Genomic DNA, 16067 nt, shown 5'->3' with positions numbered 1-16067 from the left:
CATCACTTTTTATAAATTTTAGTTTAGCCCGATTGCAATTCCAGTACACTTTTTTTGGGAAGCTCAAAAAAATTGTAGTTGAGGATAGGTAAAATAAAATCATTATGATAAACAGAGATCGATAGAAGAGGGAGAGGGGTAAATATTAGCAATCAAATCTTCAGAAACGAAAACTCAATCAAATAATCTATTTAAAGAATTAACAACATTATTTATTTGATGAAGGTTTAAAGAAAACAAAGACTCAACCAATACAATTTTAGATTCAGAGTTTATTAAAAGTTTTACTAATTTCTTTTCATCTGTTTCACATCAAATTAAGATGGTTAAATGAAAACTCACCCCTCACAGAATGATGTCAATATTGGGTTCACACTAATATTCTTATTAAATAGATCGAGATCAATTCAAAGTCAAAATAAATTCAATGATTTATTTAAGATAATACTTTTATATTGTTATTTTTGTTTATAAATAATAAAATCTAAAAGGTTATTCAAAGTAAATTAAGTAAATCCATGAATTTGCAGTTAACCTACTAATAAATATAAATAAAACTATTTCATTGTACTCTTTAAATAGTATCAGCGCCCTGGCCATTTTCGTGTTCACGGTTGACATGTCGCTTCAACAAAGCCTTCTGTGTAAAGCCCTTTTCGCAGATGTCACACTTAAATGGTCGCTCGTTTGTATGAATCAACAAATGCGTGGCTAAGGTACCGCTGTGGCGGAAACTCATCTCGCAATGTGGGCAACAATATGGCTTTTCGTCGGTATGAATCTTCTGATGACCGGTGAGTGCTGCACGTTGGATAAATCGTTTTCCACATTGATCACATTCGAATGGTCGCTCGCCGGTATGCGTGCGTAGGTGATACTTGAGGTTATCGTTGCGAGCGTATGATGCATCGCAATAGGTGCACTTGAACGGGCGTTCACCCGTATGACTTCGGGTATGGGAAACCAGACGCTTTCTCTCCGCAAATGCTTTGTCACAGTAGGAACATTTATGGGGTCTCTCACCGGTGTGGGTACGCATGTGTCGCCGCAAATAGCCGGACTGTGTGGTCGCGTAACTACACATCTGACATTTGAAAGGCTTCTCATCGTCGTCAACTGGAGTAGGAGCCGTCGTCGGTTCCGTTGTTGTATGCTCTTCTTTATGCGTACTATAGTGATTGCGTAGAGCCTTATAAGAGGCGAATTTTCTATCGCATTTGGGGCATGGTAACAATGTTTCAGGAGTATGAATCTTTCTATGTTCTTTTAACTCGTCAGCCTCTTTAAACGATTTGCTACAGACAGAACAAACATAGAACTTGTCACTAGAGTGGCCCTGTTTGTGGGCGTTTAGAGAATTGGGATCTGAAAAAGATGCCTCACAAATATCGCATTTCAACTTTTTTTCTTCATTGTGAACTTTTAAGTGGGCCAATAGAGTTTCTCGTTGAAAGAACACCTTAAGACAGATATGGCACGAGCGTTCTTTATACGTGCGCTTCTCGTGGATTTTCATGTGATTCCGTATGGACGCCAGTTGGGAAAATACTTTGTCGGGACAAAGTTTGCAGGTATACGTAGCCTCTCCATCTAATTTGACGGAAATGTTAACATAATCTTGGAGAAGTTTCTGCCTGGATAATCCAGGGACCTGAGTTGGTGGTGCTTTGTGGTTGGAGGATTTCTTCGGGAGATGTTCGTACAGCTCCGATTTGTGCTCTGCAGCATGCAGTGAAAGATCTTCTGTGGATAAGAAACGTTCACCACATATTAGACACGAAAAATAATCCATCTGTTCGTGCTCCTCAGGTTTTACGAGGAACGAATTTACTTCATCTTTATCTGGTTCTTGGTCATTTAAAGTGAACCTAATAAAGGAATCTGGCTCTTGTTTGATTATGTTTTCGGTCATAAGAAATCCATTGATGTGGTCGGCTTCGTCTACATTGTTTTCACCTGACCATTCGCATCCATTGTAGGTATTGTTTTCCTCCTTAATGAAATTTGAGAATTCAGTTTGTGCTAACTCGCCATCTCCAGCCATTTTTCTGAAATTTGTAATGAAATGATGAGATCAACGGGGATGAATTAAATTTCTTAAAATATCATTATTAATTATTGATTTGGAAATAATTCATTCCACTTAGGAAGGACTAGAAGAAAAAGAAACAATTCACAAACTATACAATATTACAATTTTGTAATTTTCAGTATGTCAAATGTGGCGTTTGCGTTTGGTTTTGTTGAATGACGTTTATTTTAAGATTTAGGGTAAGCTGACATTTTATATATAGTCGTCGGTAGTGTAGTATCAATGTTAAACCAATCTTCCGGATGCTATAAACATTTTTCTTGTAATCTTTGTATTTTTATAAAACATGATAAAACTTATATTTTAATAGAAAGTTTTTGGTAGGAGTGTTATTTATAAGATAATTTACTGTTATGGCCAAGAGAGTTCGCTTGGGGAGTTGATTCATTTAATGTTGACTAACAGAATAATTACTTCAAAACTGGGCAACTATTCTGGCAGACGATTCGTTAGTAGTGGGACACCGCAAGGTGGTGGTCTATCACCTTTAATCTGGAACCTAGTGATAAATGAAATCCTTACTAGTATGGATGCGGAGGGTTTCAGAGTAATCGCCTATGCGGATGACGTTTCTATATCCGTTTCAGGAAAGCATCTTAACACATTAAAAGAACTCTTACAAAATGCCTTACACAGACTAATGGGCTGATCGGTGTGGACTGGGTGTTAACCCACACAAAACCGATTTATAGCACGTTTCCACCAAAAAATAATCCGAGATTTAAGGCAAGTGATTTAATATAAATCATGAGGTGGTTCCACCAAAGAAAAGGAGATTAATTTGACGTTTGGTTAATGTCATAACAACCAATGTCAAATTATTCTCATGGAACATCCGGACTGGATAATGCGGCAGGAGTAGTGGATGCAGCAGCGATCGAAGTGGAAGCGGAAAAAGCAGCCGACGGAACTGGCAATAGGGAAAAACATCACCCAAAATGAGTCTAAAAATGACTCTTGAGTGGAGTAAATTGATTCTGAAATACATAACAAATTTTAACAAAATTATTTTTTTTGAGTAGTTATTGTTTTACCCATAATGCTGTCCTCTTGTAGATTTTCCACATTACTCAGTTGTCTTTCTCCCAGTATTGCATTTATTTGTAAATACAGACCCCATTTAGACGGAAAACCACCAGAATAGCCCAGCAATTTCTTTTCCTTTCTGTTAGTGAAAAGAATTTAACAATACATTAAAAAAAGAAAACAAAAAACTTTACTTATACCGATTCGTTAAGTTTTGAATTTTCACTTATATTTCCTCTGGAGTATATCCCACCATAATCTTAGCCATTTCCAACAAAAGCGTTTCATCCTCCGCTGCCCAGGTTTATTTGTATTTGTTCACTAATCATCGGTAAGTAATTAGTTTTATTATATTCTTGTTTATATTTATTATTTTTGTATACCTACTTACATACATTTTATTCCGTCTGTGATTTCTTGAAAGTTGTTTATTGTATTGAATTTGAATCATTTGGAAGTGAGACAGATAGTTTTTTTTTTTGACATTTCCATCTGTAAATAAACGAAATTGGCGTTTAAATGGTTCGGTTCAGCAACCCGTCGCATGATGGTTAGTGCGTTGGACTGTGCCTGTGCCACCTTAATTTTAGAAAAAAAATAATAATAATATTTTTCGCGGGCACTGCCTCTTGCGAGGAATTGACAAATCCTTCAAGAGTAATTCTTGTCATGAAAAAGTGCTTTCTCAAACTAGGCGTTCGGATTCGGCCTAAAATTGTAGGTCCCTTCCATTCCTGACAACAGTACTCACATACATGAATGGTTGAGAGTTGTAAGTCACTAGGCCCTGGTTCACAACGGACTGTTGCGCCACCCCATTTGATTTTTTTTTCAGCCCTTATTCTCCGATTGATTTGACAAACTAATGTTTCCAAGTAGATTTCAATGAGTTTTATTTGAAATTTTCATTTGAGGAGATTAAAATTTGTATGGTAAGGAGATTGTGAAAAATCTAGCTTAATCTTGGTTTAGTGCCCGGTGGAAACGTAGTAGGCCCCTCCGTAATTCTTAGGTATTTAAAACGAATTCCAAAGTACACAGTGTTGTGGATGCCTTCCGTTAACCGCATCCTCAATCCTAAGATAATAAAATAAAAAAGAATAGTTAAATAAAAAAAACAAATAAATTTCATACTTACCCAAAAGTTGTTGACTTGTTGGATGTTGTTTATTTTGTGATGTAGCTGTCACTTGCCTCATTGTTGGTCTCCATGGAAACTCTCCATAACTCAGTGGAGAGAAATTCCATGGGAAAGCAATGGGTGCGTTCCGGAAGAGATCTGGGTTTGGTGTATTGTCGTTTAAGTTGGTTGAATTGTTAAGTTGCATGTGAAGGAAACTTTGTTTTATGTCCGTGTTTAGTTTTCAGTACTGACGGTTAATGCATGTCATTGCAGTGGTTAGGTGGTTCGTATTTATACGTTTTGTGGTTACGTTGTTATTATGTGTATGGATTTTTTTTTTAAATGTTCTGGTTTCATGTGGTTCTGTGTTACAGGTCTCTCCGATTTCGACCGTGGAACACACCCTTAGTTCTTGGGACACTGATACCCCTATTCTGTTGGAAGTGTTCTAATACCTAAGTGGTTTCCCACTATTTGAGTGTGATGATGTTGGTTGAGGTTATATGTATGGATAGGTGGATCGGATGATGTGTTCCTGTTAGAGATAGAATACATCATCCGAATATTTTTTTTTGCCGGTGTTTGTGGGATGATAATTTCAGCCCTCCCTCATTTGGCCATCTACCACACAGTGGATTAAAAAGTGAGTGATAGTGGTAGAATTAAATTCAAATATTAAAAAAGAAACAGTTGGACCACCAGATTCTAAAATAGTTAGTTTTTTTAATTAATTTGTTTTTAACGCGAATATGTATAAAAATTAATTCTTTATAGGAAAGAAAAGATATTTAAGAAAGTGAAATAAGTGGAATGTTAATTGGTGCCAACAATTTTGGATAAAGAAACCCAGCAAACAACAAGAAAAGGTGGTGAGTCTGTTAATTTAGCGAAGAATAGGAATTTACTTAGGATTATTTTTTTTTATAATAGTTTGATTCCCGGCGGCCCGAATTAAATTATGGAGAGCGGGGCCGCCGCCCAAAAAAAAAAAACAAAGATTTTGAAATTTAAATAAAATTCGAACAAATTTTGAAATTGAATAAAATTCAAAAAATTTTTGAAATTGAACAAAATCAAAAATTAAATACAAATTTGAAAAACTGAAACCCAAAGAAGAAAAATCTGAAATTGAAGGAAATAAAAAAAGGAAACTTGAAAGAAAAGGAGGTTTGGACGTGAACCAAATTGAAGGAGAAAAAAACAATCAATTTTTAAATTATATATACATATGCGTACATCTCCATATCATACATATATTTCTTCGTACCTAACCAGTGGATCTTTTTGTGTTTGTGATTGTCCTATATTTAAGTTTTTTTTTCGAAATTTAACAAATTAATTCTTTAAGTAATTCATCGGCGTGGAAGTTAATTTTTTTTTGTTTAATTCCATAATCTTTTTTGTATCTTTTTTTTTATTGAGGTGCGAAAAGAAACGGTTGGTGTTAATTTCGTGTTTGGTCCCGTAAATTTGTTGTTGTATAGGGTCCTAAAAGATACCTCCTGAGAGCTCTTTAGGGGTAGGGAATTAGGGCTCCGATAAACGTTTTCGCTTAATAAAAATAGAATATACCCCAAAAGGGTACTTCTACGCAAAGGTAGAAGCAAATAAAGTCGTGGAACTACCAACCTGGCTTTTTTTTTGTTACCAGATTCTTTTTCTTGTTTTTTTGATGTTAATTTTTTTTTGTTAATTTATTTTGTGAATTTATTTTGTTTAAATTAAACTTCCGACAGAAACGCCGGAAATAGAAAAGAAAAGTTTTTTTATGTTTCGCCCAAGCGAAACGATGAGTGTTTGAGTCTTTTTTTTTCAGGGGTGTCGAGGGTAGCGGAGTGGACATGGACCTAGGATGACCTGAACCCGATCGTCGACCACAATTTTGGGGGTATCCAAAACTGGCCACGGATACCTAAAGGTAGGGTGGGTAATGGCCTCACTGCACATCATCCGCAGTGCCCTGATGTGCCAATAGTCCGTCCGTTTATGTTTCCTTCCTTTTCCTCATTCCTTGGCCTGATTTATGTTTTTGTCTGCAGGCGAGGTTGAGTTTCGGGGGCAAGATCCCCCCCCGTCCGACGAGCTGACGCCGTGCACCGCAAGCAGGCCGCGTCCCCCGGATCTCAACAATCCCACCTAACCTATTCCAACTCTTCCTATCTCTTTTTCCTACCTCATCCTTATCCTACCCTTCCACTTCACCCACCTCCACACCTCCTCTTGCCTCGCAACAACAGACTACACCATCCCCCAACTGCAATTCCACAGAAATTTCCAGATTTCTACACTTCCCAGATCTTTCTGGGAGAATGTGTATGAGAATATCTGTATGTATATACAGATGGTTCAAAAACAAAAGAATGGGTTAGTGGTGGTGTGTACTCTGAACGACTGAATTAAGCCTTTCATTCCACCTTCCCACCATTGTAGCGTGTTCAAGGCGGAATTTTTGGCGATAAAAGAAATCTTGTCCTGCCTTAAAGAAAACGTGATATCAACAAGTGATATCCGTATTTTTTCAGATAGTCAGGCCGCTATTAAATCTCTAGACTCTGTCTCTACAAACTCTATAACAATTCATAACTGTCGACCATCTCTAATGGAGATGCCACAACAGTTTAATATTCACCTTTGCTGGATGCCGGGCCATAGAGACATTCCAGGTAACTGTAAGGCTGATGAACTCGCCTAGAACGGCACAGTGCAGCTCATCCTACCACGTTTGGTACGTACTGGCATACCAATCGCTGCTAGTATACTGTTGCTAGTGCAAGTCGCTATGAAGAAGGCAAACACCAGGTGGAACAACATCACCACCAACAGCTCAATAATAGGTGTCAAAACCGGACACTGTCAAATAGGAATTCACTCCACGCGGCAAGCCGTATTCACAAATGACTTTTGCAGAAGCTTAATGGACGAGAAAGAGGAGGAAACAGTTCTTCACCTTCTCTGTACATGCCCTGTTCTAGGTCAAAAACGCAAGAATTACCTAGGAGGATTCTTCTTTAACAATCTAAATCATATCAGACTAATCAGCCTCTCACGTTTCGTAAGGGACTCAAACTGGTTCCATTGAGCTCAGGAGGAAGCCTCAAGATGCATGATATATCACAATGGGCAATTAAACTGGCCCAATTGTGTCCGTTTCCAATATGAACAGCCACTTTAACCTAACCTATCACCAAGAATTTAGCTTTTATAAAGAGACAAGGGTTTGCAAATGAAATTTTAAACATGGTCACAAGGTAACCACGACACAAATGGTGAAGAAAATTCATTTCATCGCATATTAACTGCAAATTTAGACATGAGCAAGCTGTGCCTGCCGCGATTACTCCTAATCATAGTGAAACAAAAACAGCATCGTGAGGATGTTTCAATAGAGTGTTTGGAGAAGTTTCAAAGCAATGAAGCAGAGTTTTAGCGTCTTAAAAAAATAATTAACACTAACTCTATAACTACTGTACTCTACAATACTCTACTTATGTAGATTATGGGGTGTGCTACTTAAAAACTCCACAGCCGTCCTTCCCTCACCTTCGTTTAACTCCGAAATGAGCCAAAAGATTCTTTCGTCTGCTCTTACATATTTTGATCTTTTAGTGGGAGGCTCTTCTCCGCGAACAAATTGTTCGTAGTGCTTATCCCTTCCATTTTGTGTGTTTTTTTTAAAGCTTATAGGTATTTCCAAATAGTTGGATGATCTTCACCACATTTGATCTGCATCCTGCGATGAGCAGCCTCCACCAAGTTGTTGGTTTGGCAGCACCGGTTACCGTCCTTCCAAAAGACGTTCCAAATTTGTGATGGAAAGAGTGCCTGTCTTCGCCCACCGGTTAAATTTGGCCGACCCAGATAATTATCTTCGAACCAATTTAAAATTAGTTCTAGATTCGGCGGAGAAAGCTTCCTCTAAACGCTCCGGTGGCACGAACGCCATCGCTACAATTTTTCTGGCCGAAAGCGAGAAATCGACTTCGTTGTTGTACTGTGTCATTAAATGTTCTGCAGCCATTTATTTCTTCATGTTTTTAACAAAATGGAAGAAGCATCCGTCAAAAGCCGCATTTGGAAAAAACCCTGAGTCGTGAAGCAGGCAATTTTCCTCCTCATCCGGGCCCACTCGGTATTGACACTTTTGTGGTGGTATTATTAGGTCGCACAACCTATTGAGGTTAGGTGGGACACTTGATATTGCGATTCGCTGCCTTTGCACGACCTTTTTCAAGGCGTCATGGTTGGGTAACTTCCCACTTACGACAGGCGATTGATTGCCATAGTCTTTATTTAAAATAGTAGACGTGGATTAAAGTGTCGTTGCAGTTGCAGTTCCCCTTATTTCTGACACGACCTGTAAGAATATTTCTTTTTAATTTTATAAATTACACTGTAAAGAAATGTGTTTGTTCTTGACAATTTCTTTTTGGAACAAGGTAAGCAAAGATAGAAAATTTAAATATGTATTTTTAAATACCTTTGAAGCTGCTACTCCGGCCGAATCGCTTCCATGCGTGTGGCTCCTTATTTGCTGGATGAAATTGCCAGAATCAGCAAAGGTGTGGATTCGATATGCGCTTATCGCAGCCCCAAAACGCTTTGGTGCCGTCAACACTCAATTTTTCAACATTGTAAGTGTGACCTTCATACGAAATTTTTTAACCGTTTCTTTTTGTTTTAAGCATATCCATTATTCTGGAAACATGTATATGTAGTAATATAATGAATAAATAAAATAAGTTTTTCATTTAAACTTGACTTACCGGCTGTTAAAGGTTTGTTAATTCAAACTTGCTCTTCACAAATTTAACAAAAGATAAATTCATGTTTTGAATATACAAAAAACAGTAAAAGTCATGGCCTGCTAGTTGAATTAAATTTTCAAAAATTTTAATAAAAGTGGTTACGCCTATTAGAGAAGTTTGAGATACATTTTTTAGTCGACTATATCTCAAGAACCAGTGGAGATATCGACTACAATTAAAATTTTGTTTTACAGATAATAACATCAAATTCTGAAAAAAGAGTTTTCAAAAAAATTCAATGGGTGTATTTTTTAAAACACAATTTTTAAAAAATCAAATATCTTACGAACCATTGAAGATAGCGCCTTCAATAAAATATAATATTATATATTGCGATGTAATACCAAATCAGTATAAGGTTGAACAAAATTTAACAAGCAATTTTATTTATAGGCCAAGAAACTGACAACAAAATATTTGAAAATCTAGAAAATGTATATTTAAGGTTTTCGCCTCAAATATGGAGAAAATGATTAAAAATATTGGATTTGTTCTAATTGTATTTTAAAAAATAGCATTGCTCTTACTTACTTACTTAAGATGGCGCTACAGTTTCGCACGCCACCAGGGTGCGCCACCTGTGTCGCGGTCTTCCTCTACTGCGCCGTTCCTCGGGATTGGATTCGAAGACCTTATGGGCTGGAGCGTTGATGTCCATTCGCTCATGACCCAGCCATCTAAGCCGTTGGACTTTAATTATGCTAACTATAGGTCAGTGTCGCTGTACAGCCCGTACAGTTCGTCGTTATATCTTCTCCTCCACTCTTCATCTATGCGTACAGGATCAAAAATCACCCGAAGAATTTTTCTCTCGAAGCATCCTAAGATGCTCTCATCTTTCTTTGACAGGGTCCAGGCCTCAGCGCCATAAATTAGAACCGGGAAGATGAGTGTCTTGTAGATGGTGATTTTAGAAACTCGAGAGAGGACTTTATTTCTCAATTACCTTCTAAGTCCAAGGAAGCAGCGATTTGCAAGAGATATTCTTCGTTTGATTTCAGCGCTGGTGTCGTTGTCTGCAATAATAGCGGTGCCTAGGTAGACAAAGTCCTTAACTACCTCGAAGTTATAGCTGTCCATGGTGACGTTTTGTCCAAGAATGCTCAAAAGCGCTAAACTGACATCACGCTTTGATCTTCTAATTATGTCAATTTCATCTGCGTATCCGAGTAATTGGTTTTACCTTTAGAAGATTGTGCCTCTAGTGTTGACGGTTGAGTTTTGCATGACAGTCTAAAACCTTTTTTGACATCAAATGCATCGGTGAGATCTTTTCCGGCCTTGATAGAGCAGCGTGCATTCTCCATCGTCATTCTGCACAAACGGATAAGTTTGACAGGGATGCCAAAACTAGACATTGCTCGGTAGAGCTCTTCCTTATAGATGCTGTCATACGCGGCTTTAAAATCGATAAAAAGATGGTGGGTATCGATTTGAAGCTCCAGGGTTTTATTCCAAGATCTGCCGTAGTGTGAATATTTGGTCGATAGTGGACTTTCCTGGTCTGAAGCCACACTGATAAGGACCAAAGCTTCAGACGTTCACATAAGCTGACCCAGACAAACCAATTCGTTTTTGGGAAAAAGTGTTCTAGAGCGATGAATCCAAATTCTGCCGGCTCGGATCGGATGGGAAAAAATATGTATGGAGTCTTAAAACAGGGAATATGATCCAAGGGCCACTATTAAGACAGTGAAACACGGTGGAGAAAACGTTATGGTCTGGGCTGCTTTTTCATGACACCAAAATGAACCACAATGTGTACAGAGCTATCCTGTTGGCTCATATGATACCCTACGAAGAAGACAATTGCCGTTATTATGGCGCTTCATGCACGACAACGACCCTAAACACACTTCAAAGTTAGTGAAGTGTGCCTAAGAGGTGAATAAAATCGATGTTTTGAAGTGGATTTTTGGATTTTAACCTGATCGAAAATTTGTGGAAGATGTTAAACATCACATTGAGCAAAAAAAAAAACAATTTAACACAATTGTGGCAGAAGATTCAAAATGCTTGGTCTGCAATTCCAAAGTCACGATGTGAGGCTTTGGTTAAAAGATTGCCAAGAAGTTTTGCTTCTGTACTGCAAAAAGTCAATAGGCAAATCATTCACTACTGCTTCCTTTATCGAAGCCCTAATTTAGACAGAGTATCAACTTCTCGTGAATTTGATGCTTTGTCTGATTCCATCCAAAGAATTGTTTCGTCCTATCCTCGCACTGAAATCGTTGTTACGGGCGATTTCAATGTACACAATTCTTCATGGCTTGAACATTCAGGCCAGACAACACCCGATGGAGTGTGTGCAGAAAACTTCGCTGAGTTGAACCACCTAACTCAGCTGGTCAACGAGCCCACCCGAATATTGGACGTTGAAGGTCGAGCAGAAAACACTGTTAGTGTTCTATCTCCTCTAGGCTCATCGAACCATTGTGTTATATCAGCAAATTTCTCGGGTCAAAACTGTTCAGTTAAAGAAAGAGCTCCTAAGAGAATCGTTTGTCAATACGAGAAAGCCAACTGGGACGGTCTAAATAATTACTTCAGGATCTTTAACTGGTCACTATGCTTCCTCGATGGTGACGTTGACACTGATATGATAACAAGTTAAATTCTCCTGATAATGAGAACTTTTATACCAAACATGGTTAAAAGTATCAAACCCAAGGGAAACGCATGGTTTGGTGTGAGCTGTAGAGGTTGCTAGGGTCAAAGAGGTAAGTTTCCGTTGCTATAAAGCCAACCGTACTGACGAAAGCCGGAAAAAGTTCAAACAAGCCAGGAAGGCCTGCAACGCCCATATTCGACGGACCAAATTTTAACATGACCAAACAATACTGCAATGTCCCAAAGGCAGTACAAATTTTTGGCATTTGTAAAAAACATGAGGAATTCATCCTCTTCATCGGTTAATACGCTCGTTGTCAATGACACTCCATTTGTTAGCTCTTTGGAGAAAGCTAATCTCTTTGTTATGCAGTTCGCCACCAATTCTACGCTGCCAGTGAGTGCTATGACTCCACCTGTACTTGAACGAGTTAGTGATTCTATGGGACCAATTTTTTTTCGCACTCGTACTGTGGCAAGAGTCCTTAGAGATCTAAACACACATAAATCCGCTGGTCCGGATGGTATCCCCGCTATTGTTCTGAAGAGATGTTCTTCAACGCTGGCAAAACCACTTCGTTAGCTTTTTCATCTGTCCTACTCCTCAGGCCTCGTTCCGAGAGGATGGAAAACTGCGTTTGTCCAGCCCATACCCAAAAAAGGCGAATCTTCCTCACCCTCTAATTACCGACCGATTGCACTTACGTCCCTTCTTTCCAAGGTCATGAAAACGCTGATTAATTATCAGCTCAAGAAATATCTTGAAGATCGAAAGCTTCTTAATGATCGGCAGTACGGCTTTCGAAGCAATAGGTCCACTGGTGATCTCATGGTTCATCTCACCGAACAGTGGAGCAAATCTTTACATCGCGTTGGAGAAGGTAAGATTATTGCACCTGATATTTCAAAAGCATTTGATAGGGTTTGGCATCAGGCTCTCTTATCGAAAATGCGTGCTTTCGGTTTGCATGAATCCCTGCTTCATTGGATTAGTAATTACCTTTCGGATCGTTCAATACAAGAATAACTGGATGAATTCAAGTCTGAAAACCATAAGCCCAGGGCTCTGTTTTGTCTCCAACACTCTTTTTCATTTTTATTAATGATCTCCTGTCTGCATCCAATACATTGTTTCGCTGCCGTAGTACTCTTATCTTTTCAAATTCGTTTTCAGACTCACATCCCTCTTCTTCGGATGTGGAACTGCAACGACAAAATATGATAAGCTCATTAAATTCCGACCTAAACAGCATTGTTCAATGGGGATTAAAAAACCGCGTTTAATTTAATGCTTCGAAAACCCAATGCTGCCTTGTATCGTTAAAGCGATACATTGCCATTGCCATTACCTATGGATGGCACTTGCATCAATGAGACTGAACACCTCGATATTCTCGGTATGTGTATCACCAACCACCTCTTGTGGAATGATCACATACGCGATCTGGCTATTATCTACATGACTTACATACGTCCTAAGCTTGATTACAACTCCCATCTCTGGGCTGGCGCTCCTGCAACTTACTTAAGCCTCTTGGATAGTATTGAACGTAGAGCATTTAAATTGATAGATGATAATATCATCATAAGTTCATTTACTTCGCTTGAACATCGTCGTAAGGTCTCTTGTCTGACCCTTTTTTACCGTTATTTTTACGGCTTACGCTCTGTCTTTCCTAGTCATTGCAATATTCAGGAATTCTAAACCTATGTGCACGGACATCTCCTTTTTAATCCTCTCTCCTCTTCCTAGTGCTCACACTGTGCCTCTGCATAATAAGGGTAGTAATATCCCCTTGAGTGTGTGTTTACTATAAAAAAAAAGAAAGCATATTGAAAATTAAATGGTTTTTCTTTCTTTAACAAGTGTGCTAAATTCTTGTCCACCACTGTATACATTTATACATAGCTCATATCTCGATTTTCTCCAATCTAAATTGGGATCATTGATTTTGGACACCTTGTTTATCAGATTCAATAAATTAAGAGAGAAAAAATATGAATACGAAAAAACATAATAACTTGTTTATTCATAATTTGAATTGCTTCTTGTAATTTTATTTTTCCCACTCAAACAAAAAACACATAATATAATTTTGTATATTGTAATCAAAGACTAGAAACGACACACTTTTTAAATTAAATTATAATATATATTAATTATGCATTCATGTGCTATTAAATATGAAAATTCTCCCCCATTGTTGCAGTATCCCAGCTTATTTTATTTGTATTTTAAATAAATTTGGTATTTTTATTTCTACTTAATTTTAGATACCCCCATCCCCGTGTACTCTGGCAACATGTCGCTTGAGCAATGCCCTCTGTCTGAATCCCATTTCGCAGAGATCACACTTAAATGGTCGCTCGTTCGAGTGCATCAACAAATGAGTGACCAAGGTCCCGCTCTGGCGGAAGTTCATGTCACAATGGGGACAAGAATATGGCTTTTCGTCGGTGTGAATCTTTTGATGAACAATTAAAGCTGTACGTTGGGTAAATCGTTTTCCACAATCAACACATTCGAAGGGCCGCTCACCGGTGTGAGTTCGCAGGTGATATTTGAGGTTATCAGTGCGAGCGAATGCCGAATCGCAATATATACATTTGTAGGGACGTTCTCCCGTATGACTTCGGGTGTGTGTCACTAGACGCTTCCTCTCCGAGAACCCCTTGTCACAGTAGGAGCACTTGTAGGGCCTCTCGCCGGTATGGGTTCGCATGTGCGTCCGCAGGTATCCGGACTGTTTGGTAGCGTAGGAGCATATCTCGCATTTGTACGGTTTCTCGCCTGTATGTACCCGCAGATGTGTTGTCAGACCTGTGCTTGAACGAAACGTCTTTGCGCAGTAGGAGCACGCATACGGACGCTCATCGGTATGCGTGCGGCAGTGGCCGCGAAGAGTCTTATTGGTGGTAAACTTCTTGTCGCATTTGGGACATTGCAAAAGCTTCTCAAAATGAGTTTTCTTGTGGGCCGCGAGCTGTCCAGATTCGCGAAACGCTTTGCTACAAATCGTACACACATACGGCTTCTCACCAGTGTGGATGCGTTTGTGCGAGACCAGGGAACTGGAATGTGTGAAGGAAGCATCACAAACGTCACATTTGTACTTTCGTTCGTCGCTGTGAACCCTTAAGTGGACCAGCAGCGTATCTCGCCGAAGGAACGTCTTATGGCAGATATGGCAAGAGCGTTCTTTGTAAGTTGGATTTTCGTGGATTCTCATATGATTCCGTATCGAAACTTGTCGCGCAAAAACTTTATTCGGACATAGTTTGCAGGTGTAAGTAGCCTTTCCGTCCAGCTCGACGGCAATATTAACGTAGTCTTGCAGTAGTTCCTGTCTCGAAAATCCTGTGTATTGAGTTTTCGGTGCTTGTCGGTTTGTCAGCTCCTTTGGGATATCATCTTTAGATTCGGTTTTTGTATGCTCCAACACATGCAGGGAAAGTTCTTTGGTAGTCAGAAAGCGTTCATCACAGACCAAACAGGTAAGCCAATTGAGTTGTTGTCGCTCCTCATCATCGACAATGGTCTTCTCGAGGAACGAGCGAATTTTATGCTCCTCGTCAGGATTATTTAAGTCAACTACTAACTCTGGTTCCTGCTTAATCATATCCTCCGTCATGATGACTCCATTGATGTGACTTTCGTTGTCTATATCGTCGTCTGGCCAGTCGGTGAAGCTGCAACTGCCGTCCTTGACCAAATTAGAGAATCCGATTTGTGTTAACTCGCCAGCCATTTTTTAAAGATTTGTTTATTTTATTTTATAATGATGGAATGATGGTGTACATTAAAACTATATGCAGAAGTTAATTTTTCTAAGGAATCATTGTAGTTAAATTGGTATTAAAGATAAGGAAAATAATTCATTTGAATTAAGAAAGTAGATAAAAATAAACTTTGCAAAGCAAAACGAAGAAATTGTTCAATATTTTCCTGTCAGCTGCGTTTTGTTGACGTTTAGGTTTTTTTGTCAATTGGAAAAACTTGTATTGAAAAGTTAAGGGCGTATTGGCACTTTAACGTTTGTGTAACATCTAACAAGCAAAGGTTAGCTACACGAAGAGATTTTTTTCATTTAAAGTCGACAAAAGTTTCATTCACTAAATTTTCAAATAAAAGGGAAAGCTTATAAATTTGAAAACATTTCACTGAGTTAAATAATACTAAATATATAATAAATAACATCCCACATTGTCTGCTCTTAACTTGCTTTAGAATTTTAGACAAAATTGATAAGATAAATAAAAACAATGTCCAGATCAAAGTTAAGTTTCTTTTTTAAACAAAAGGATAAAAAGAAAAGAGAGGAATCAACAAAAAATATTAGCTTATTGTATGGTGAAAATGTGTGGTTCTATTAAGATAACAAATGGCATTTGAACTCACGCAAAGATTTAA

General features: G+C 38.4%; 1 protein-coding gene and 1 long non-coding RNA gene across 2 annotated transcripts; one reads left to right on the top strand and one right to left on the bottom strand.

Moving 5' to 3' along the window:
• Window positions 1–252: 252 nt before the first annotated feature.
• LOC129946324 (zinc finger protein 845-like) lies at window positions 253–15619 on the bottom strand. Its single transcript, XM_056056466.1, has 5 exons — window positions 13929–15619; window positions 4257–4397; window positions 4183–4195; window positions 3127–3257; window positions 253–2076 (listed from the first exon to the last, which is right to left on the bottom strand). The coding sequence occupies exons 1-5, from the start codon at window positions 15403–15405 to the stop codon at window positions 575–577; spliced, it is 3264 nt and encodes a 1087-aa protein (XP_055912441.1). The 5' UTR covers window positions 15406–15619; the 3' UTR covers window positions 253–574.
• Window positions 4256–6471, top strand: LOC129938657 (uncharacterized). Its single transcript, XR_008780480.1, has 3 exons — window positions 4256–4954; window positions 5016–5107; window positions 5172–6471. It is a non-coding gene; the product is annotated as an uncharacterized LOC129938657 (long non-coding RNA).
• Window positions 15620–16067: the final 448 nt, after the last annotated feature.

Source organism: Eupeodes corollae, chromosome 1, assembly GCF_945859685.1.
Source record: "Eupeodes corollae chromosome 1, idEupCoro1.1, whole genome shotgun sequence".
In the NCBI taxonomy this organism is placed as follows: Eukaryota; Metazoa; Arthropoda; class Insecta; order Diptera; family Syrphidae; genus Eupeodes; species Eupeodes corollae.
This window is presented reverse-complemented; position numbering and strand designations above follow the sequence as displayed.

Bases quoted from the DNA above. Each gene is read 5' to 3' on its own strand.
- LOC129946324 (XM_056056466.1), bottom strand. From the start codon at position 15,405: ATGGCTGGCGAGTTAACACAAATCGGATTCTCTAATTTGGTCAAGGAC. The intron at 4,398-13,928 runs AAAATTAAGTAG...CACCAAACCCAG, and splicing joins ACACGGGGATGGGGGTATCT to ATCTCTTCCGGAACGCACCC. The intron at 2,077-3,126 runs GTAAAACAATAA...TTCATCCCCGTT, and splicing joins ACAAGAGGACAGCATTATGG to GATCTCATCATTTCATTACA.